We start from the raw sequence: 25135 nt of genomic DNA, 5'->3' as shown, positions 1-25135 counted from the left end.
CCTCTTATGATGCGAGTATATTATGTACAGTGCGCGAGAAAAATAACAGACAACTATCTTTGGCTCCTTTTCAGGAAGACTTACACTGAAGGTGAAGACACGGATTCACTGTGAAGAATGTTCTGCGGCTTTCCAACAGACAGCCAGCCATGCTAGGCCAACATGTGTGTTTATAATCGTACCTCATGCCTTTACTTCCTTTGCACTGCACTGTCCAATCATTTTTTTTTTTTTTGCGGACGGTATGCCTTCAAGAGAACAACACTGCTTTCGAAGACCCTGTCTACACGCTAATAAAAACAAATCCAGCTTGCACTTCTGTTGTTACTTCTGAATGCGAATGCTTCCGCATCCTCTCAGGCGTCTTTTTGCTTTCAGTACGGCTTGCTGCGTGCGTTCAAAGCGCTACTGCGTTTGCTTAATTTTTTTAAATTGCTTTCTGCTGCTTGCATCTCGGCATTCACGTTACTTTTCATGCGAAACGCAGAGCAACTCAACGTTTTGTTCCAAGAAGCAGCGTTGGATATCTTAAATGAGAACCTAGATGCTGATTCAGCTGTTAGGACTATCAGCACTATCGAGCACACTTCGAACCGCACATGTGCCGGTTGTCTCCAGGCCTTCGTTGCGTCCAGAGGCCGTTTCCTAGCTTCGGGTTGGAGTTGCGGGCACGCATCGGTAATGCACAGCACGGCCGAGTTGGCATTTCGGTTCCGCCGATGGGAAACGAACATCGACCTTGCGAGGGCGGCGGCCTGGCGTGACGCGCCGGTCGGGACGTGGACGCGCTAGCGTCGCGTGAGGCAACTGGTCGGCAGAGCAGCACGCCAGGCGTCGTGAAGGGGGGACCACGCTTGGGCAAGTGAAAATTCGGTCAGACAGCCTGTATCAGGCTCGTGCAGGCATCAAGGCCGGAGCCAGGAGGGCGCACAAAGGGCGGCCTGGTGCAGCCGGACTCGCGGCAGCCAGGCGTGACCGGCGGTGGTTCACAAAGGCCCCAACCAGGGCACCACTTTCCGTCATTGTGGCTCCGCCTCGCGCCGCTTCCAGTCGCTGCGCTGCGTGCCGGCGACAGTGGCGAGTGGCCCCACGGCGACGTTATCGCCGGCCCGAAACTCACTCCCAAGCGGAACTGATCTAATCTGTCACGCGCTCTGCGCGTACTTAGACGCCGTGGAATGCAAATGCGGTTTCTCCCATGAGGAACCGTTTGAACGCGGACCGGCCGTTTCCGGACGCGCCTTAAGACAAAGCAAACGGCCGCCTGAGAGGAGAACGGTGTTGAGTCTCGCGCGTCCCACTGCGACGACGTGCCTCTTTTTCGCTCCTTGGCACGCGCAGCTGTTCGCCGCGCCTCATTGTCGCCGATAATAACAGCCAGAAAACGGCCACGAAGGAATGCGCGCCGCCCGGCGGGAGAAGACCGCCCTCGCCGCGATGTCGGCAGCTGGTTCCTTCGCGCTTTCGGTCCCACGACGGGACATCTTGTCCCCCTCTTGCCCTCGTCGACCCAGGCTCTTTATTTGCACCTTTAAAATGGCGCTAAAGACAAGCACAGGACAGATTGCAAAATCAGTCTGTGTCAGCGATTGCAACGCTCCGCTGGGACAAAAACCATGTTCACGCCACATGGGTACCCCTCTGGTGTCTTTGTCATTGTTTAATATTTCACTCTCTTTTTAAGAAAAAAACATTCTGAATGCTACTACTTTTCGTAGAAGGTCATGAACGTGTTAACTGCAGACAGTTCACTGTCGATCGTATTAAAATTAAATTTGCAAAAAGCAAGACAGATTTCAGTAATTTTATTTCATTGTTAAGTGATAAAATATGCACTGTAATCAAATACCCAGCTGCGAGCTCATCACCGCCCAAAGCCACATGGTACTACTTTTTTCAGAAGTTCAGATTAAATGAATGGCATACAGCGGTTTTTCTTTTTAAAATATATTCCTAAGTACTACAGAGTGCGAAGATTCCATGGTATTAGGTCGGAAGAGCCGTAGAGAGGGAGTGCAAACCAACTATCCTCTTCAGAGGCGGCATGCTTGAACAACTGTGTAAGGCATACCTAAAAGGCTCTCGTGCGCTCAGCTTTTAGACGCAGCTGAAGAACGTCGATTTTTCGAGGAGAAAGCCCAAACGCACACCCGTTGTCCTTACAAGTTTACAAGACATACAGCGCGTTTCAAGCAGATCGGTTACAAAGTTTGCAGCAGGAAGTCAAACAAGTATTTACGAAAAAGAAAATATACCAATTACCTGATTCTAACGTCCGCCCAATATTCATGTTCGCGGAAATAAAAAAAAAGCGCGATTTGTAGAGAAGACATTCGTGTTGTTTTCGCGTTACTCCTCGCCTCGTCGCTCTCTCGACATTTCCTCGCTGCCATCGCAGCGGGCGCACCTCGAAGTGACAGGCACATATACGACCCAATTCCAAGGCGCGCAGTCGGAGGCGCACCTTTCACGCTTTCCACCCTCTCGCGCGGACCGGCTGACTAGTCTGCTAAGCGGTGAACTGAACTGCGACGGTCTTGTATGTCCGGAATCCGGTGCGTCGAAAGCGGCAGGTTACTGAATCTAAAGTCCCTGACCAGAAGTTTCCTCTCGCGCTACCTTACGCTAGCCTAGGAAAGCGCCAGCGAGCCGGGTAAATGACGCACAGTTCGAATTTCATTAGTGGAACAGATTCGCATACGTTTTACTGATGGAGATCCACGTATCCTAGCAGGAACGGCTACCGGCAGGGTGCGCATAATACACGCGGCTTGCTCGCCTAATTTCAGATTATCATTTTTCTAAAAACAAAAACAAAGCTCGGCTTATTCTTGGCTATGTACGCAGTTGAGCCTAATATCACCAAGATGCCAGCCATGCCCACACACAAAGGTTAACTGTTATCTTGTGAAGGAAATAGCGGTATGGGGGCTGTTTATAACGTGGTTTATGCTTTGCATCCGATTTTAACGCGCATGCCGTTTCTAGTTGCAATTTCCGGGGGAAAAAAGTGCGCGTTATAACTCAGCAAGTACGGTAAGCTTTTTGCACTCGCTGAATTCGCCATGTCAGCTCAGAAACAATGCAGACAGCAATGCGGAATTTGATAGTGCGCAAATGTGCACACGCAGCCCCAAACTATGGAATGCTGCTAGACTTACCTAGTTGTGTCCTTCGCATGTCTAGTGTATCCGGTCGTTCCCAAACAGTAATGTGCTGCTTTAGAGGCCTTGATGACTGTTCTAGTCGCTGGCTAAGATACTGGGTCTAGAGCGTCAACTCAAGCATTATTGCGCACGATTGCTAAAAGGGGCATTGACGACGATTAAAATGGTGACACTGTTTACATTGCTCGAACTATTACGAGTCCTCTTGTCGAAACGCTGGCTAAGCACAGTGTAGCTTCTTTCTCCCTCCCAAGTTCACTCTGCATTACAGTTTTAGATATCCGTAAGATTTTATGACTTTTACTGTTATTTAGTTGTTCCTTAATTTTTTAAATGAGAATGCGATGTTTGCGCACCGCTCCAATACTGTTAGCGAGGACGAAGTTCAACCACAACCGGCGGAAAGAAGGCAAATGTTGCCTGGTGAGAAAAGTCAACGAAACGGCTTTGCAGTTGGGCATCACCGTTCGCAGCTTTAATGGAAGCAACAAGAATGAGTCTACAGATAGGAGACGGCCGATTGGAAGCTTCATGCCAACGTAGACGGTTTGTCAAAAGTTCTCAGACCATGTGGCTTCTCTTGAACGTGTAGTGCGGCATTTACGACAACCTCGAAGGTAAAAGTTACGGTGGGCACTTCAAGGACTGTAGACACCAAATTTTAGTTACATGTTTTCTTCTTTCAAGTGATGCGTTAGACTTTAGAACACATGGTTCACCACGCGGTATTCGCATATGACAAATAAATTATTTAAAACAGAACTTTTGTTATTATGCTGTTTTGTTTCATCAACCGAATGATAGCTGTGACGTGTAGTTGATGTTTAGGTCACATGAGGCACAAAAAAAAACATGTAATTGCTCATACGTTTTTTTTTGTCATTCCGAGTCTTGATGCAGGCTGGCTTTAGTGTTGTAGTCAATGATAACTACTTCACAGCCATCGTTAGGCTGATGGAACCAGAACCGAAACGGCATCTAGAAGAAATTCAATTATAAATTATTAAACGGTCGTAGGCGTGCACAACGGTTCGATCTATCTGTACTGACGACGAACACATCATTTGAAAGAAGAAAACACGGAGTAAAAAATTTGGTGCCTACTCTTCTAAAGTCCTTAAGAGCTGTAAATGCGAAAGCATCCTTTGACGTAAAGGCCTTTACCCTAAATACTTTACCATAAAAGACTTTTGACCTAATGTCCTTTACCATAAAGACATTTGACCTAAAGGCCCTAGAGGCCTTCACCCTAAAGCGTTTGACCGAAAGGCTCTGAAAGCCTTCACCTTAAACCTTTTGACCTAAAGGTCTTTATTATTGCTACCGTTACTAATGACCATCATTTTTAGTAATGTCTTTTGTCATTCCAAAACTACTACAATCGATAACAATCACTGTAACTATCACTAAGTTCTACTGCGTCGTCTAATATCTTTGCTTCACTACCTATGATCACCCATTATTATATTATGGTCAGCTGCTGACGCCATGCGACAATTTTGACGTCATTGAGGTTTTCGGACCACTGCTGCTGGTGAACAACGCCGGGTTGCGTTGCCGATGAGCCATATAATGCTTTCGCATTAATAATCTCTGGAGGGATACGAGGAGTCTCATTCTCACTCCTGAGGGCCTTCGTAGCTTCTCAGGGGCTGTAAATGCCTGACTCTATACTGTTCAAACGCAGACTCTGCTGCCTGGAAGTTTTTTCACAAACATTGTTCGTTAGCCAGGTATACAATCCAAAGCTCACCCCTACGCTTTGTTTAAGGTTTTATGGAAGGCGTCACTGTCAGCACATTAATATAAGAAACTAGCTTGAACTTCAGGGCACGGTCTCCTTGGGGCAAGCATGTCGTTCGACGGCTGAGTGGAGACAAGGACTGTTGTTATGAGTTTCGCATCAGGCTGTCGCAAATTGATGCTTTACTCCCTTGAAAACGCGTTTTGAAAACTTTAAGACAGCCCGCAACAGCACTCACATTTTTTTTCTAACGCGCCGTCGCAAGTGGCGACCTTACGGTGTCGTACACGTGCACCACCATGCGCTCGAGGCAAATTAATTTTGTCGCTAAAAAATGTTTTTTTCAGCGTTTACTTGTTTTTTGGCTTCTTACTAGACCGTGTTAAAAGGATCTGTGGCTTCTTTTCCTTATTTTTCGCGCCTGAAGTGGCCATATTTGATCTAACTTCTATTTGTGAATGAGGTTGAGATATAAATTTGAAAACCACACTAAGAAACGCAGAAACTGTCCGCCTGACCTCGAGTCACCTTAGTTCACGAAGATGAAGGTTTTTCGGGACCGAGCTGCACCTCGCCAGCTGAAGGGCCGTTAGGTTTTTTACCTTTTAGAAGCCGCCTCTGACACTAAATGCACAACATGGTGCACGCGTTATTGAGTAACGAAAAAGCAACGATAGAGCACTGTGAGAAAATCTTATAAATGCGATTAATAAAAGGACGCCACTTTTTACAGCATGTAAAGTGTTGATTCTCAAGAAGTACAGGCTGGTGCACAGTTCATGAGTTCTTGCGTGTTCTTCACAACATGCTTCAAACGACCAGTGCAAAGAAATACGGGCACAGGAAGCAAACATACATCACGTGGCAAGCACTTGCTCAATGTTATGCGTTTTCGTGTAAATCCTGTGCTCTTGTCCTTGCTCTCGTTACGTCTGAAATCTTCTTTGTTTTCTGCGTAAAATATGTCCGACGGAAAAAGTACAATGTGTTACGACTCCTAAACCTTTTGGTCATTGATATGTCACTAGCGCCCTTACGACTCACGCTTCCGCGCTTTGCGTGCCGGCTCAAAAAGAACAAAGACAAAGAAGAATGTGGGATACAACCCTGCCACGACGACGCGGTGGCCTGCCAACGTCTAGCGTCTCTGCTATTTTCAAAGAAGCTTTGCGCAACTGCGTGCGCGAGCCACCCATAGCAAAGCCCTCGAAAGAGCCCGGTGAACCCATGTCTGGCATATCGCTGACAAAGGCATCTTGACACGGTGGACCGTGCGACCCTGCTCCAACGGCCGCCTTCTTGAAGCACTGTTATCACGACCTCTGTCATATGATAGGGACAGGGAAAAAAAAGCGAATCGGGATTCCCTGAGAAAGACAGAGCTGTCAAAGAAACGGGCTGCGGCCCGCACAAAGCAGCAAAACGACGGGAGTTCACAACGAAACGGTAAGTGGCCGGGCAAGAGCACTGCCGGAGACCTGCACCGAGCTGTGCGCGTGCGAAAAAAAGAGGAAGCCGCCCAAAATTGCAGTGGCAGGGCGAACGAGAGAATGGCGCCGGGAAAGGGGACGCTGCTTCGGGTTCGATTAGCCACCACGGCAAGGGTGCTCGGACGAAACTGGGCGCCCCGGTGCAGCCATGCGGTTCGATATATAAGCCTGTGTCGCGAGGGCACGCAACGCACCGGAAGGTTTCACGCGCTGTCCTGTGGTGTGGTGTGGCTTGGGCGTTTGCTTCGGAGCCTTGGCTTGGACGATGATTGGGAAGGTGAGTTCGCGCTGCAAAGCGATACGCGAGAGCATAGTTGAAGTTGCTTGCCATGCAGCGCCGTGCCATGCAGCTGCTCTTGAGCTGCATGACGCTAAGCGCTGCGAACGTGCTGGGAGGCGCTCGTGTTGCTAGTTACTGGCTGCTCGGTTCCACGCTTACACGCGGAGATAATGCGCTTCGGTTCCATATTGTTATTCTAGACGGGGATCATGCTTGATGGCTGGATACGGGCCAATTTAGATACTTTTATACCAGTCTTTTTGCTGGCGATGTGGCAGCTGAGGTCACGCGAGGTTGCTTTTTTCTATGGCGTGCTGTTTACCAAATCATTCTTACACGTAAATGGGAGAGCAGAGATAACTTTTCTGGTGTACAGGGTTCATGGTTTATGGGGATTCAACGTTCCAAAGCAACTCAGGCTATGAGGGACGCCGTAGTGAATGACTCCGGAAATTTACACCACCTGAAATTTTTTAACGTGCACTGACATCGCACAGTACACGGGCTTCTAGAATTTTGCCTCCATTGTAATTCGACCGCCGCGGTTGGGATCGAACCCGCGTCTTTCGGGTCAGCAACCAAGCGCCATAACCACTGAGCCACCGCGGCGGCGTTTCTGGTGTATACATGCAATGCCAGTGCATAAATTTTGCATGAAGCTTGTCTATTTGAACTAGAGGGTTAATACGTCCATTCCGCAAGATTAACTCCTTCTAAACACTCGTGCCCGCTCCAACGCAAGGAGGTCCCCCAGATTCACTGTGAACCAGCACAGAGCGTCACGAATGCACGTTCCTGGCACAGCGAAGGAGACGGGGAGAGGAAAATGTACAACTACTACAGCTTCTGCTCGCTGTTGGAAACTTGTAATCGTTTGGTTCTCACTGGATTCTAAATAATTTCAGTGAGAATTAGATCCCAAAAATATGATCTTGGGATTAGTGCGAAAAGGAAACTGTAAGATACAGTCTTACGCCCTGCACGGCAAGGCATGGAAGCAGCGATCTGCGATCAAAATGTCTAAAACTGTTTCACACCTAAGACAGGACAAGTAATTTATTTATTTATTATAGATACCCCAAGGGCCCTTGGGTGAGGGCTTTACATGAGGGGATAATGAACGCCGATACAATGCACACTGTGGAAGTCGTACTGGTGAGAAGAGTATAGTCATCTTGACAGGATATGCATGATTATGCGTGCTTCGAGTGCATGGCTTCGCGGTTGCACGCATTGCTACCCCTCTCTATTTTCAATGACCATTACGGTCTGTTCTGGCTACACTGAAACCGTGTTCATACAGCGGTGCGCGGCAGCTATAGTTTCGCGTTTCGAGACACTTTATGCATTCTTCTTGCTACAGCAATGCTATATTGTTATTTATAAAGAGAAAGTGGTTGCCATAGAATACTGCGATTTAGCGTTGGGTGCTGTCTGAATTGATTTGGTTATTAATTTGTACGTCGAAAAAACTACAAGTACATGTATTTGTTCTCACCATTTTTTCGTTGTACATCTCCGTGAACAGAACTAGCAATAATGCAGTATCACGCGTTGCATAGCACTACATACAGTGTTATGTAATACTGCATAGCTCATCGTAACAAATGTGCATACCACTGCAACTTAATGACACAAAATGATTAAATGAACTTTTGGACACGTGAAGCAAAGCATTTTTCAACGCATGTTAATACCGATTGCGATGGTTTCGAAGCTCATCAAAGGTAAAATTGCCGCGTAATCTCTACTGCGCTTCGTGCTGCACCTTGTGCATACACCCTGGCTGAGATCTTTATTCTTTTGTGATCTCCATGAGGTTCCTTTATGTCTGAACAGTGGAGAGTAGCTAAAAGTATTTCAGACTGTAGCAAACCCTGAAAAAGGCCGTCTGGCTTAACCAATAGAAACTTCACCGGACTATCTCCTGATCTGTAGCCAGCCATAACGCCGTCACCGGGAGACCGCTGCTTCTGCTGAGTGCCGCACCTAATACTTGCAGTTTTGCTCCACACAGTTCTGCATACTCGCTGCCCTCGCCGCCGTTGCGAGCGCCGGCGGCTACGGAGGCCACGGAGGTCACAGTGTCACCCATCGCAAGCAAGATGTGAGTTTGTTACTTTTCTAGCTTAGCATTTTACCACTCGGTTATGTGCTTCGCATTCACTTTTTCCAGGCCCTTGGATCGCGGCTAAGGCCAATCTGGCGTGTGATGGAAAGCCCCCTTAAATTTGGGTTCAGAGTAGTGCTGCACGATATCACATAGGTGTATTTGAGTCGTTGCGAAGGCGTGAGGCAGGCATGTTCCGCAAACAGACGTCAGAGGGGGAGGGGGTGAAAAGACATGATTAGAGGCTCAACACATGCGCCGGGTAGGAACAAGTTATATAAGCAATCTCATTGCTAGAAATCTTTGGTGTTGGGTGTTCGGCAGTGGAGCTGAATGCTTCACCTTTACATGAGTACGACACAAAAGTCAATGGCTAAATGTGTCTCTAGAACGTTAGAGATTGTTTTTTTCTCCTGTTCGATATATAATGACAAAATGGCTTGCGATCACGCCGAAGTTTCTGTTGTGGAGTATTTCATTGATGCGAAAGCATTATATGCCTCCTGCGAAGGAAAAGCCATTGCCGGAAGATGTCCGCAAAATGTGCCCACAAGAAGTGGTACCTATCACGTGACCTAGTTCGGAAAAAGAAATTTGCTGGCTCTGGGGTTCGAACCCAGGCCTCCTGCGTGCTAGGCGGGCACGCAACGCATATGACAACAAAGTTCGTTGGTTTAGGCGTGTTACAGGGACACGAAGTGAATGTGTTGTGGTGTGTATGAAGGTAAAATGTGTTAGGGATGTGTACTGTTGTTAGACAACGATGATTTGCAAAAAAAAATGTTGACGTCATCCAAGGGTCACGTGATAAGTGTCACGTGACAATGATGACTTGAAAAAAGAAGTTGCTCACGTTCAAACGCAAATGCTTTCGCATTTCTCAAATGCAGCTGACTGTAGTGCTCTCCAAGTTTTTGCTTCAAACGTGTCGGAGAATTCACTGCTTTCGTGAGCCGCTATATTGTTTGCTGTGAAAATAACCAGTGAAGGCACACTTTTATTTACCCTTTCTTTTTGCAATGTGCTACAACTGACTAAAATGAAACCCTATATTGTTATTTATCTTACATGTACGCAGGTTATTGCTGTTAACTAATGTCAGGATGACCAGATTTTTTATTTTTTCTAACCTGTCAAGGCGATCTCACGAAATGCAAATGTGCTCCGGCGTCCTTTTCTTTCGGTCTCTGCTCATAATCAAAGAACATGTAAGCACTGACCAGGATCAAACTAGCCACCCAGAAATATGCCATGATTTTTGCCCGTATTCGTGAGCAATTTATTCCTTCGGTTGGTCAGTGGCAAGTTGAAAGGCGGGCAGTCGGAACGTACGGGCGTCGCTGTGGCTTGAAGATCTGCTTATTTTTCTTCAGCCGGCTAGTGCTACAGGTAGAAAACTCTCGAACAGGTCTCGACCAGCTCAAAACGAATGACCGCACCGAGATTGAATATCATAAAAATATGAGGAGGATGTACACAGATACACAAATTACCCCAAAGAGGAGTTGACTGGCTACTGTGCCACAACTAAATATAAGTGCACTGACGTGCTGCCTTTGAGCAGGTGCGCAGGGTAGACTGCATACGTTAAACCTGGAGCGGACGCAATTAGGCATTCGAAATTGCTCTTAGGCGGCGCAAGCAAATGTGCAAAGCATGCTCTTCCGATCCCTGCAATGTGAGCACGCTTCGTTCCCGCTAGCACGGTTCGAGAAACTGGACTAGGGATGACCCGTGTTCTTTTGTTTGGCCGGTCGGCAGGACTACGGGAACTACAACTTCGGCTACAACATCGTGAACGGCTATGGGGCGGCCAACGGACGCCACGAGTCCGGCTCGGCGTACGGGGGCGTCAAGGGCGCCTACTACCTGCACGACGTCGACGGTCGGTCGAGGCGTGTCGAGTACGTGGCCGACAAAGGAGGCTTCCGCGCTATGGTGCACACCAACGAGCCCGGCACCAAGACCAGCTACCCGGCAGCTGCGCCCTACCACTCGGCCAATGGGAAACATGTTCCGGCTTACGGACACGGCGGCTATGGTTACGGAGGCCATGGTTACCATGGCTAGGCCACCTGTTTTACTCAGGTCGGTGTGCGAACTCTCATGGCTTTCTATGTACCAGAGAGTCAATAATTCTGACCCTTATTAAGCTATGAGCCGGTAGGAAATAAGCGGAGAACCCCATAAAATAACCTTTAGAAGTGGCCCTGTCTCGATATTTTGTCATCTTTATTCCTAAGGTTTAGAAGCTGTATTGTTCAGAGGGGTACTTCTACAATGCATGTGGCTGCCATGTCTGTATGAGGCGTTATAGATGTAAGGATATCAAAATAGGCACGCACTTTAATATTAAGCAATATAGTGGCGCTCAGACGGTGACAAGGAAGGGACCATTAAACGCTTTGTGGGCTTAATGAATAAACTCTCCCAGTCATCAGATCCCGTGGTAATAAACACTGGAGCCAAATATGGCTTCTCTACGCGCAGCGGGGAGTCACAAATCTTACTCCCCGATGTGCCTCTTTCTATATCCTCATTCTCCCGTAGGGTGGAAGGATAGGGGAGGGGGGGGGGGGGGGGATTTGGACTATAGTATTTCTTGCTCATCGACCCCATAGCTCTCATGGTCACACACTCGAGACATTTTCCTGAGTTTGAGATTTTTGTTTGATTCTAGTAACTTGTCTGCGGCCAATTAGTGCATACAAAGGGTACCTAATTGCCAGAAGAAAACTTGCTCTTATGTTGCGCTGAGTGGCGAAGCAAGGCGCCACACTTGAGGGGAAAAAAAATGATCGACAGCCAACTGCAACATGATCACGTAACACTCTGCTTGCTTGCACTTTGTAGTGTCATACTAATATATGCTTTTTTCACTGAAGAGTGATGCTACGATTACTAACTCTCAATTAGTTTCACTGCCATATATGTAGGGCTCTTCGTTTTGGGATAAAATCCGATTTTACCCGATTTTTGCACCCTGAACATGTATACTATCGGCGTCAAATGAAATGCGAACAGCGGAGCTGTGGCAAACGGCCAAGCTTAGGCCGTCTGCCTGTCGTTATCAATTACAGGCGCGCTCTTCCGGTTTGCGATAGTTTTCTTTTGTTTTATTTGACTTTCGCTTCTTCGCTTTGAAGCTGGAGCGCCACATTCATGCTTTTCACCGATCGACAACTTGCACAGCGTGGTTTCGCAGCTACTGGAGCGAGCGGCCCTATCTCCCCTGGTCAACCTTTATTTTTTCGCATAACAGGCGCTTGTAGCACCACGATGATGGCAGAAAAATCGAAGCGCTGCAAGCCAGGGCTCTATCAGCGCTCGCTTTACATACGCGGGCGACAGCCGCTACCGCCAGAGGAACTGCGCTGCGCCAGTTGCGCTCCAGTGGCAAAGCGAGAAAACGAACTCAGGAGAGAACAGAAGCAAAAGTGTCGATAACCGGGATGCGGGGCGCCTATCGCTGCTAGCGACTGGCAGACGGCCTAAGCTGGACCGTTCGCCAAGCGTTCCGCTGTTCGCATTTCATTTGACGCCGCTAGTACCTGAAAAATCGGCTCGGGTGCAAACCCGATATTTTTCCTCGATTTCTGGAACAGCTGTGCCCGCGGAACTGCTCTGCCCCCAGTTGGCGCGCGGGCGGGAGGCGGCCGACAGACAAATAATAATAATAATTGGTTTTGGGGGAAAGGAAATGGCGCAGTATCTGTCTCATATATCGTTGGACACCTGAACCGCGCCGTAAGGGAAGGGACAAGGGAGGGGAGTGAAAAAAGAAGGGAAGAAGGAGGTGCCGTAGTGAGGGCTCCGGAATAATTTCGACCACCTGGGGATCTTTAACGTGCACTGATATCGCACAGCACACGGGCGCCTTAGCGTTTTTTCCTCCATAAAAACGCAGCCGCCGCGGTCGGGTTCGAACCCGGGAACTCCGGATCAGTAGTCGAGCGCCCTAACCACTGAGCCACCGCGGCGGGTTCGACAGACAAATACGAAAACCAGTTCACGTTATAGAAGTTGGTACCCGTACTGGATCCATTCTAGAAGCGGCTACTTAGTCAGTCGCTTGATGACTACCAACCTGTCTTGAGTTCCGTAACCGACGATGTAGACAAACTTCGCGTGAAGTTTAACCAGTAGTACTTCCTGGAAGCAAGCCCCACTAATACAGGTGCGGAAGTCATGGACTATTGACACGCATGACGTAGCTGTGCGCTACCCCGAGCTAGAAAATGGGCGCGTTGACGATTTCATGCATAGCTAATGGCAGCTGTGATGTTAAGAGAACGTTCTCTTAACTGAGATACCTCCAAAAAGCTGACAGGTCTCGTATGGAAACCAAAATGCTGCGCATGCAGATGATTAGGTATGTTAACAACGACGTGTAAAAAGTCGGTGGGTGACCAGCTTGTGGGAATTAAAATGTTTGATGACCCAAAACAGATCCAAGCTCTTTGCTGCCAGTAATTAGTAGTTAGCAAAGAAACGATGAATTCCGGAATATTTTGTACAGAACTTCAATTTTTCGCTCCTATCAGCCTGAAACGTAGCTCTAATTGTTACCCTGCTATTAAAAAAATCGAATAAATTATTACACTTTGTGAATTTAGCCCCCCCCCCCCCCAAAAAAAAAACAAACAAACAGAATTTCGGAATGTTTCCCACGAAAAACTGATTTCTCACCTATTATCAAGTTGAAAATAGCACTCGATTTTTACCGTCCGAATCTGGGGAAAAAAAACACAAAACCCGAAAACAAAGAACCTTAAATATATGTGTTTCGACTTTAGCATGCGTATTGAGTCGGAGCTATGCCCGTGATATACAAACCAGATCATTACCACGCACTGAAATACCTCTATTCGTTCTTTTGCTTGTGTTTCCGCGTGTCGGAATGCCGTCGCACGTGTTCAGCGTATTTTACGGTTGGGCATTTACATTTTACAAGAACATCGAAAAGATGCTGGCTACTTTCTAACTGGCTCAATAAGTTTTCTACCATTCACATTCTGCGTCCGGTGCTCAATGCCAGGTCTATGAGGCAGGTTTTTATGAGGGGTTGACAGGCCGCAACCATTACTCGTTCAAGAGAATTTAAATGATCCCTTAATGACGGTTCAAAAACCTATGAGGACGCTCTACGGGAGGAGGTAGGTGAGTGTCCGCGCGTGCATGGTTGCGGTACGAAGTTAATTTAAAATTCGTTAAAGTTGTCACGCCACTAAACGCGTATAAAACTGATGTGCGAAGAACTAACATTTATTTACTTTTTTTGCTTGACTACCTTCAGCGCACCAAAGGCTCTACAGAAGTGTAGTGAAGATACAATACAGACAATGCTGAACAAAGCGAATGCGACATACCATAACGAAGTCAACATAAGAGGGCGATTCATAAAGTAGAGTAACAAGAGCTCGCGTGGATAAACTATATACGTCAAGCCGATATACTATAAACAGGTCATGTGTCACTTGCACATATATTACTTTCCAACGCAGTCACCATGTTTTTCCAGTCATTCGTTCTAACGGTGGTACACCAAGGCATCAGTGCCGGTATAGAAGATATCTGCATGAACCACTCCATGGTCACGTACTTGACTCAGCGTGAAACCCTTATTTTTTATTCAGTAGCCAAGTCAGATGTCGATCTCTTTTCCAGTATTGCCACGTTGAATGCAAAGATTGTACTCAACCAGACATTTCATATGCAACGTTATTTTTTCATCTGCTGAGGACGTGTTTGGCTAAGCAGACTGTTGCTCGGCTTTCGCATCTGTCCTGCCGTTAATGAACTAAGCGCACCGAGCCTATGCCTGTTTCCGTGACTAGACATCAGCACATCGAACACATTACGAAGTTGCTTGTGAATGACAGCCAGGGAGATGACCTTTAGGAGCAAAAACCTCTTGAGGCAATAACTGTTCTACATTTCATCATGTTTTAGTAAGCACAGCCATCTTACGACTGATGTTGCGAAGGTCTGAGGCAAGGATGTGCCATCTGAAGGCTGCGTAAAAAGCTAAGACCATTTGCTGCACCTCTAGTTACAAATTTGAACATAAGGCAGAATACGACACCAGCGCGAGCTCTTGTTAGCGTACTATATGAATGGCCCTCCTATTTAGGTCAAGGTTACAAAAATTGACAACCCTACGCCATAAGCAGGTTAAATTTACAATTACACTCTCAAATCCAACTACGTCGGCTAATATAGCATTGTTGGTGGGTGAGAGGCTCCATTCTTCAGACGTTTTTGGAACAGACTAACCTTAATATAAATTGCTGGTATGGCAGTGGGGCATTGCTACTTTGTGGCGATGACCGATGCGAGGGGACATGTGTGCCGAATGAGAAAACCTTCACGTTTCTCAGTTTACTATGAGATGACAAATTTTTTGACAGACAGAGAACCAAGACCTAACATGCGTCTAGAAAAAGCGAGGAAGGTTTAGGGCAAGTTTCATTTAATCTACTCTGATTGAATGTTTGCAGCTAGTCTGGGTGAGACGCATTCTGTGATTCTGAATAGGCACTGATACATCGCAGAGGCTGCGAATAATGCTCAAAGGCAGCGCGAAAAACAGCTATGCTAGTTTGACCCCGATATGCTAAAGCAAAACTTAACATTAAAATGCCGCATCTCTTGGACTACTCAAAAAAGACTGAAAGGCCCCGGTACCCAAATGCACTTGACATGACCCAGCCTCAACCACTTAGTTTACAAGTTATTCGACGCCTTCTCTGACTTTAATGATGGCCAACGATTTCGACTGCGTCATATGTTGAAAAATTTCTGTTCCGAATCAGTACGGTATTTCTCATTTTAATCGAACTCCGAACTTTCAAGCAGCCTTGATGATCCGGTAACGCTTTGTAGCTGACAGGTAAGCGGCGGAGCAGGGCGAAGTTGATGATAATTTCAGCAAGGATAGAATTAATTAATGAAAGGAAAGAAAAACGAGTGATGATTCCTTTTAATTACAGCAAACGTACGGGCACCCTTCCATATACACCTCAAGTTAATTGATCTCTATGAGATGAAATCGACTAAAGGTATTTTTAGTTTAATTGTTCCCATGTGCTATCCTCTTTCTGATTTCTTCTTTCAGGTCGGCCCAGTATATCTCCTTCGGTGATCCCTGTTGGAACACTGCGCTGTGTTCCCACTTCTTGAGGGTTGAGTCGCCACCCTCTCTGTCATGCCAAAGCCCAACGTTTGCGTCGCTTTCAGTGTGCGACGGCAGTTTGGCAGTGTGGCCTGTTCGTGACCTTTTAGTGCCCGTGTGACACATAGCATTGTCACTGCAGACTCGTCGGCCTTGCCTCTTCTACAAGCACTTTCAGCAGCCAAGCTGTCCTAACTATTTTCACTATTTTTCTCATTGCGTATACATAAATGTTTTTCGGCCCTGTTAGTGACATAAACATGTTTTTACCGAATAAACATTCTGTTGAATGTCAGCGAGAACGCTCGTGGAAAATTATTTCTCTTTGAGAGTCACGTCTCGAGTCGTAAGCTGTTATAGCATCGTCAAGCAACTAGACAACGCGTGTGAAGCATTCGTAGGAACACTCGCGTTTTTACGTGTTGGATAAATGTTTCGTCCCCGGAAACATGCACGCGTATTCAGGCGGAATCGCGTCGGACAGTATCGTTGTCACTTCTTTACTGTGAGGTGAAGAGTCATGTTAGCTTGCATATGGAACATAAAGAAAAGAATTATGCGGAAACACTTCTTCACTCTGAGCAAGCTAACACGGCCCTTTCAGCTGTCATCAGTGATGACACTTATGAGACGGATGCGGACCTATGGATTGTCGTTCGCTGAATTGTTGGCGCGTTGATAAGCTCAACCAATCACCTCTGAACAATTTAGGTATCCTATTGCATTTCCTCTTTGTGTAGATTTGCCGAACGTTCACACTACCAAGACGCTAAAATTTGCAAGCTGCGCACTGCTTCTTTACGACACAAGCATATGCAAACAGATAACAAAGCGTATTCGAAAAAAAAAAGACAGATTTAAGGAAGACAGAAAGCATACACGCTAGCCCCATTTTACAAACTTTGCCGTGTCTATAAAAAGTGATTAGTCTAAGGTACGTCCAATGTGCCCGTTTGATTTTCAAGTCCAACGTATACCCGTCATGCGGCTTGCCTCGCAAAGCATATGCAAGCTGCACACTGAATTCGCGGCTTTTGACAAGCTGCAAAGACCAGGTCGCTTGTGCTTACATCCCCGCAATCCCGCACATGGCACAGATTGAGTTCTTCAAGTTTGGTGTGCGCGGCGAGCGCCATTGTCACTCTCACCAGGTTGCATGCAAGCGACGGTGGCAGGCTATTCGACGTTAAGCAAGTTACCACTAGCTTTTGCGCCGCCTGCGATTCTGCACCGTCCTTTGAAGCGTACGTATACTATTCAGGGGATCGCGCGCCCCTACCCTGCAAAGCACGCAACTCGCCGTGCAGGGCCGTGGCTGCTTGAGTGCGTGTTTTTAGCTTCCGCCTCACGGGTCATGGCAAAATCAGTGGCCTGTCGAATTTATCTGACGCTACGGTAGTACATTGGCAATGGGGTTGGAGAGCTTGATGAGGCGAAGACGTGCGCTGCCACAATGCACGGGGGTGGAGCAACCGGAAAGCCAGAAGCGTGAAACGATTCACTTCCGGGCAAACAGTGGCGTTTTGGGGAAGGCTAATCAAGCGCCCAGCCCGCAGCTTTGTCTTCCAAGCGAGAATCCGCGTATAAGGAGTTTAAACAACCGCGGGCTGGAGCTTAGCGCAAGCCGAAGAGCCACCGCTCAGCCATCACCACACGCTGCGCACATCTTTGAGCGCCGATGCGGCGTGAACTCAACTCGGGCTGAAGAACAGCGGCTCGTCGTAAGGAAACAAGCCTCCACTTTCACAAAGTGGGCTTTGGCACACGGCAGAAAATCACTAATGGCTCATGTTTGCATGGAAGCAGCCAGGAGTAATTTTTCAGTTCCCACGCTACAATTCAACGACGAGCCTCAAACGGTACATCCGAAAGACCCGGTGTTCATCATGCGCGTAGCAGCCCAAAGAGTTAATTGCTGGCGCACTCGCGCACCGAACGCCAATCACCCCATTCGGGGCAGTGGATAAACACGGATAAAGCAGTGGTTCCCTGTAGCAGCCGATAAAGTTACGCCACCACGCGACCCACACTATGCGATCGTAGCAACTTGAATTTGCCCACTGTTGCGACTATTAGCGGACGGAAACACACCGTCGTACCCGTCATACCGAACCTGAGAGAAACATATTTTGTGAGATAAATCGGACTTTGAAAAACGCTGATTGGATCGGCCTGACGTACTCGAAAAAAAAAATGCATCGAGTTCGTACGATGTTTAGCCGCAGCCTTAAAATAAGAAACAGCAATCGAATCCGCCTGACTTACCCTGCAAAAAAAAAAAAAATAAAATGAACTGAATCTGCCCGAAAGGGCCGCCCAACTAGTGGTAGCGTCAACTCCCTCTCTCAATTAAGGCAATGATTAGGACAAGTTGGTACATCTCCCAAGCAGAAACAATATTGCAACAGAAGGTAGAGAGTAAGCCGAGGACACACAGGGCTATGTGGCGTCATATTCTTGTCCCTTGTAAATTTAGTGTCGTAACTTCTGCTTCTGTCCTGCTTGATGATGCACCTTTTCGTCCTGAGATTTTGAAATGTCTCGAATGCCACTATTATTCATTACGATCCGTTTACTTTTGCTTCTGGAGGCACCCTAGTGTGTTCATGGAAAGTTCGAGCAAAGGTAAGTTACCCGAATAATGTTGATTTCATCAATGAGCACAGGGACGCAACGTAGCGGAAATTAGCAGGCGTATCTCTGTGCGCAACCGTCGCCTCGTATATTCGTCGACAGCACTTGTCAGTGGGGACAAAGGAAATATTTGCACAATTTAAACCCGTATACACTCCAAACCCAGTTTTGTTAATTTTACGGAAACCACAAAGTATTCCTTAATATCTGGAACTTAGTGAAATTGACAAACGCGACAATTTCCCAAGCAAACCAAAAATTAATTGTCGAGCGGAAATGTGAGTTATTCTGTAACTTCAGGCAGAGGTGTTGCGCACTTCAGTATACTCCAGACAAATAATGTCTTCCTCCTGATACCCAGCAAATCAGCAGGGGACGCCGGTAGCTTCAGCACACAGTCCTCACTGATATCCTTTTGACACCTGTCACTCACTTGCAGCGCACTTCGTAGCCATCGCAGTGCTGTCGCCGTCAAAAGTGTCTTTCCTGTCCACACCAGCACCAGCATCATTGCCTCTAAAGATCACTCCAAGTGAGGCTCTGACAAGATGACGAAGGCATTGCCAGAATCTGGAAGCAGCCTCATCAAGCTCCGGCTCATTCAAAAGTGTTTGCCACTGATCGCTTTGTTCGCTTTGTTTTTTTCATACTCCGCCAATTTCTCGCTTTACTACTTGGGCCCCAGAACCATGCGTATGAAATTTCAGTCATGTGATCCTGCATGGCACAAAACTATGTCCTAAAGTGGATTGACGGCGATGTGACTTGGTTAATTACGCAAGATGCTGCCCTTTGGAATTCTTTCTATTCTTTTTTTTCTTTGTTCTTCGGGAAAGCTTTGCAAAATCGGGCTTGGAAATAAATTTTACTCCGTAGCATTTAGATCCCCGGTAGAGAGAAGGAGGAGATAGAATTCTTGACAATACAACGCAAAATTAAGATGGGGCGAAGGGGAGACCCAGCCCGCTAGCCAATGTTTCGACAACGTTTCGACTGCAGCCCTCAAAACAAGTTTTGTCGAAACGTTGGCTAACTAATTCAGGCCCCCCTTCGACCCCGCTCATTTTGTTTTGTGCCGTAGAATTGAGGTCATAGAAGCGCTAATAATCGAAAGACTCATACTCGAGGAAACAAACATTGATCCGGTATTGTCAAATTGTCTTTGAACTAAATTTCTGTACACTTTAAGATCTCGTGTAAAGTGCGCACCAAAGGGCATTTTTATCGTTGTGCTGCTGTTGTTGACAATACAAAATTTTCACACAATTAAACGCGACAAGGGCAAATAAAATTGATAAATATATAAGAGAAGTTTTTTTCTAATCTTTGTAGAGGATGCAGTATTTCCCAACAGACTCTGCAGACCAGAGTCAAGAAGCCGAGATTAACGAAGAACAAAAAAGCAGAGTGCCACTACCACCCGAGGAGAAGAAAACAAAATTGTTGAGAGATAAAAAAAAAGAAGATTCATGTCAAAGGCTTCCGAGCGCAGCAAGAAAAAACAACTTCACGCTGGTCAGAGGTGTTGTAAGTGCAGAAAGAAACGACTTCCAACACAAAGCGCTTGTCTCTCTTCCGGAGTAGTTTGTCGCCGAGGCGACGGGTACACGTTTCTGCACGTGGCGCTAAAGGGGGCGATTACCCGGGCGACTGCGTGATTATCCGGCCATCGAGCCGACGGACTCATCTCAATGAGGCGCCTTTGCTAGCGAGGCGAGGGCCGAGCCAAGGCTGCGGGCGCCCGGTAGCTGTCAGCGGGGAAGGCAAGCCGGCGCGGGGGGTAAGTGGCGACAATGCTCCCGAGGCGCCAACGAGGGTCGTTTGAGCACCGCCGCTGGGATTGTCCAAGCGCCGACGGTCCCACCGGCGGCAGGAGAGCGGAGACCCGCTGACTGAGCGCGGCCATTCATCACGCCCAGCGGACGGCCATCCAAGGCCCGGTGCGGAATGCTCCTTACGCGCTCCGGGTCAGCCCCCTCCGAGGGATGCTGACCCACTCACGGCGCAGCCATTGTGCGCGCTTGCGGCAGCTGCGCTGATTGTTTCCTCGTTATGAAGCAACCCTCCATTGTTCTCACGCGATGGCGGCAACGAGCTCGTGCTCGGACGCGTAACCTCGCTCCCCAAGGACCCGTTCGACCTGCGGGCCCGGCGCTGGGCCGCCTCCGTGCACTGATGGGCGCTCGTGTATCGGGGCATTCGATTGCCTCAGGATCGCGCTCCCCGGAGTCCCGAGTCGCGTCTCCGCGTGTCATAACGCCCTCGCTTCTCACCGCTAACGGGTGCGGACAGCACGCGGGGTTTCCGCACATGTCGCAAGCGCCGATAACGCGAGAACTGTGTTCCTCGGACAAAACAAGAATTGCTGCCTTGTGCGGTCGGATGCAACTCAGCCTCCGCGCCGAGTTACGGGGCTCGAAGATTATCATTGGTACTAACCCTCAATGCGTTACTGTTTCCGCGGTGAAGAGCAACCCGACACTGGCGCAGAGCGTGCACTGTGCTGTCTTTGAAGGGAAACGTACGCTGCACCTAGGCATTCATTGATAAATTACTTTGCCGTGCACTAAGTGAATAAGGGTGAGCTTTGAGGTTTTGTACATTGTTATATTTTTCGAAGTGCGAAAAGGTTTTTTGAACTTTTCAGAGCCCAAAAAGCCCATCCGCGCTGCTGTGTGACATAGCAGAATGTAACAGCATATACAGTACAGAATAATACACTTCATAATACATACCTTATACCTTCCAAGACGAGGCATATAGAAGATACAACAGAGCTTAATTTCGTGCATTAATTAGCCGAGAACAGGAAACGAAACTAGCTTGCAAGAAAGTGAGCATTCCGAATGCTTAGTTTACAGACACAGATTGCATGCCAGGGGGAAAATGTTGAAAGAAAAGAAAATGTATTGCATACACTCCCGCATAAGATATTCGTGTTTTAGAAGCAATCACTATAAAAACATCTCACTTGGGCTCAGAACGTCTTCTGCATAAGGAACGAACCAATGATATTGGGCAATAGCAAATAAAAAAAAGGACAATACAAACTAGCAAGCAATGCGGCACAAGTCGCGAAGTGTCTAGGTCGCATCGAGTTCGAGGCTGAGTCGACGCATGTGAAGTTTAAGACCCAATCAACTCGTTTAATTACCAAATCTGCCATAGTGCATTCAACAGTGACCACCCCACTATTCGTAGGGCCAAGCACCGGTACTACGACGCCTTCTGCCGCAGTCCTCGAAGAAGGTGCGTCTGATGTTGAAAAGTCGATCTCAAGGGGGCAGAGGGAACAGCACAGGTGATGCGTACACTGAAGGACTCCGTCTGTCGGCCACCTCCCTTCCCAGCACTCACCTGCTTGTTTCGGAATTCGCCAATGCGGACATGATGGACTTACCAAAAATATCCCTATATTTGCTGTGTAGCGAGAAGTTAAATGACCGTCATCATGCAAAACACCAGGACTTTATGTCGACGACCTCTTAAATGCGGTAGAGTATAATATTGCATGTATAATTATTGTGATTCGCAGCGTCGAGAGGGAGTTTGTAGCAGCGCTTTGATCCGCGTTTGACGACGAAGAATAGTCCGCAAAGACTTGAGGGGAGCGCACAGCGCTTATGGCCAGCGGATAACTGATGCTAATTGGTAGACTGATGGACAGCCGACACACCGGGAGGCTGTGCCCGGTTCTAAATAAATATACTGTTCTCCTATTGGCACAAATACGTCCGAGTGAGCCCGAGTGCCCTAACAAAGACTGTGTTGCGCATGCTAAGGAGCGTATTAAATTGCTTTAATCCATTGGGCTCGCTCATTACTTGGGAGGGAGACCATCTCTATTTATCTTAGGAAATATTGAATTAAATTACCTCAGTTTATCTCGTCGTCACGATTGCAGAGGGGTTGTGGAGTTTACGCTGCAAATTTTTAAGAGAAGCCATATTTGCCACACAGCAGACGTTCGCATCGCGAGCCTCTGCGGCGTAGCTTGAGACAGCAGAAAATTTTTGTTGGAGGTTTAGAGAACGTGCATTGCCTGCTGCCATAGAAAAAAAGGCCGGCACAGCGCAGTGATTGTACACGCATCACTGTTTTTTTTTGTAATTTTTTTTTATCAAATGAACCGTCCTCACTCTTCCGCTACAGCCGAAATCGGCCGAGGGCCGCACAGGATGCTAAGAATAGAATGAGTCGTGATTAAACGATACTGATGCTGTTGCTTCCATTGCATCGACTAACGGGATAGAGAAAAAATAAACTTAATTGAAATCCGGTTTAAAAAGTTGACGCCATCGACTCGGCACAGAAATACAAGAGGGCGTAAGCACATGTTCCACTGATGCATTACTTCTAACTCGCCCAAATTTCCACCCTTTTCCAAGGTTACTCCAGTATAAAATATGATGCGATGTGATGCGATTCGGGGTTTAACGTCCCAGAGCTGCGCGTGGGATAATGAGAGGCTCCGGATTAATTTCGACCGCCTAGGGCACAGGGGCGTTTTAGCATTTCGCCTCCATCGGAATGGTGCTGCCACGCGGCCATGATTCGATCCCGCGCACGAACCTTAGGTTCAGCAGCCGAGCGCCATAGCTACTAACCCCCCCCCCCCCCCCCCCCCACGTCCGGTTCACAAAAACAAGAACAAAACAGGTACGGACGCCATGTATGAGCAGCACCGGTGGTTTCTTTTCTACGGACATGTTTTATTCGAGTATTCCCACGCACAGAAATTCCGGACAAGGACATTTTTTCAACGCGAAGTTGTTTATGAGCGTAGTTTTTTTCGCATGTCGTAAGATTGTACCAAAGCACATGAATATACCCGCAGATCAGACCGCCATCCAGAAACGCTTGAAGTTTTCTGCTACTTAGTGGCAAAAACGCAGCCCATTGGTTTTTAGTGGTAGTCTTTACTGCTCGGTGCGGGCGCAGGACAAACTATAAAACCAAGGTTTTGCTACGCATCCAATGGTTAGATCATTCCCATCAATATGTCTATAGCAGTATCTTACAAAGTTGCACATTTGGCTCGCAGTTAAACGCGATGTCCAAGAAAGCTCGATATGATTGTCTGAAAGTAGACTTACCAACTTGTCGATCTAAATTTACTATGCGCCACTTCCCTTCCACACTGGACGTTCTTTTAAGTAGTCGTGCAACTGCTCTCGTCTTCAGGAAGCTTTCAATATGCTTACTGTGTGCTCAGCACTTGTCTCTTCTTCATGCAAGTGTTCCCCGTTGAACTGCATCGTTTGCCATTAGTGATGTCTCGATATTTTGGAACGCCAGCTCGGAGCACGTGGAGTTCCATTCTGTCTTAGCACAGAGGGCCAGCAAGAACACTGCGTCCATGCGTGGCAAGGTTAGCCTCTATCCGTGCACGTCACATCATCACAGTGTTCTTTTAACATTAATTTCGCCGTGTGCTGTCTGCTAGGCAGGTTTTTTTTTTTTCTATCGAAGGTCGACTGTAAAATGCTAAGAAGAAACAAAAAGCGCCGGCTTCGATGCATTTTGCATTACAATTGAGTCATAAGCAAAGAACGCCATCCTTGAGATTCCAGAATTTTTTATGTTAATTTCCGTCGACCGCCTCGCCTGCACCTGCGGCTCCTCTTTCAACATCTTTGATAATAGTTTGCAAGGCCGTATAAGTCAGCAATAAAATTTGCATATACTTGGGTTGCAGTGTGACCTTAAGCACTACGCATTATTGTCAAGTATTAGTATTGGTTGGAATGGTTTGGTTTGATTTGGTTTATGGTTTACGGGGGTTTAACGTCCCAAAGCGACCCAGGCGATGAGAGACGCCATACTGAAGGGCTCCGTAAATTTAGACCACTTGCGGTTCTTTAACGTGCACCGACATCGCGCAGTACACGGGCCTATAGAATTTCGCCTCCATCGAAATTCGACCACCGCGGCCTGGATCGAACCTGCGTCTTTCGGTTCAGCAGCCGAGCGCAATGATCACAAAGCCACCGATGCGGCTGGTATTGGTTGGAATGGTAACGCGCATGGCTTTGCGGTTGAAACCTTTTCTCCCTCGATAACGCGGGCCAAAGCAACATGCTATGGCTATGGAAAGGTGCACACATTTCAGTGCAGTCGACATCCGAAAAATGATTTTCGTGGGAACAGTAACGCGGTCCTCTAGCTAATATCGGCCATTGCAGACCTGTGAAAGGCAGTAAACGCTATTGGCGTGGTAATAAAATTGTAAAAGTCCAAATTCAGTGCGATTTCCATTACATGGAATTGAAACTAAAATTCAAACGCCGCCTGGACAGTTTAAGCGCAGCCTAAACAAGATGCCGGGAGAGTGCGCGCAGCAGACGACGCGCGTGAGCTGCGGTGGCGTAATCTGCTCGAATGAAAAATTATCTCGCACTGCACGCGCTGCGCACGAGTAAAGCTTCTCGGCAGCATCGTTACGCTGCCTTGAAAGTGCTGAATGCCCCGCTATGACGCGTTCACGGTCAGGGAGATCAAGATAGCTCCTACTCGTCTGGGACTAAACATCACCG

At 47.5% G+C, this 25135-nt stretch overlaps 1 protein-coding gene across 1 annotated transcript; it reads left to right on the top strand.

The window, feature by feature from the left end:
- Positions 1 to 6542: 6542 nt before the first annotated feature.
- Positions 6543 to 11083, top strand: LOC144094040 (adult-specific rigid cuticular protein 15.7-like). The gene is made up of 3 exons (XM_077627898.1): positions 6543 to 6678; positions 8699 to 8788; positions 10553 to 11083. Exons 1-3 carry the CDS (start codon positions 6667 to 6669, stop codon positions 10859 to 10861), a joined length of 411 nt encoding a protein of 136 aa, XP_077484024.1. The 5' UTR covers positions 6543 to 6666; the 3' UTR covers positions 10862 to 11083.
- The last annotated feature ends 14052 nt before the right edge of the window (positions 11084 to 25135 follow it).

Source organism: Amblyomma americanum, chromosome 1 (assembly GCF_052857255.1).
Source record: "Amblyomma americanum isolate KBUSLIRL-KWMA chromosome 1, ASM5285725v1, whole genome shotgun sequence".
Lineage (NCBI taxonomy): Eukaryota > Metazoa > Arthropoda > Arachnida > Ixodida > Ixodidae > Amblyomma > Amblyomma americanum.
Note: the sequence above shows the minus strand (reverse complement) of the source record. Positions and strands in the feature narration are given on the sequence as shown.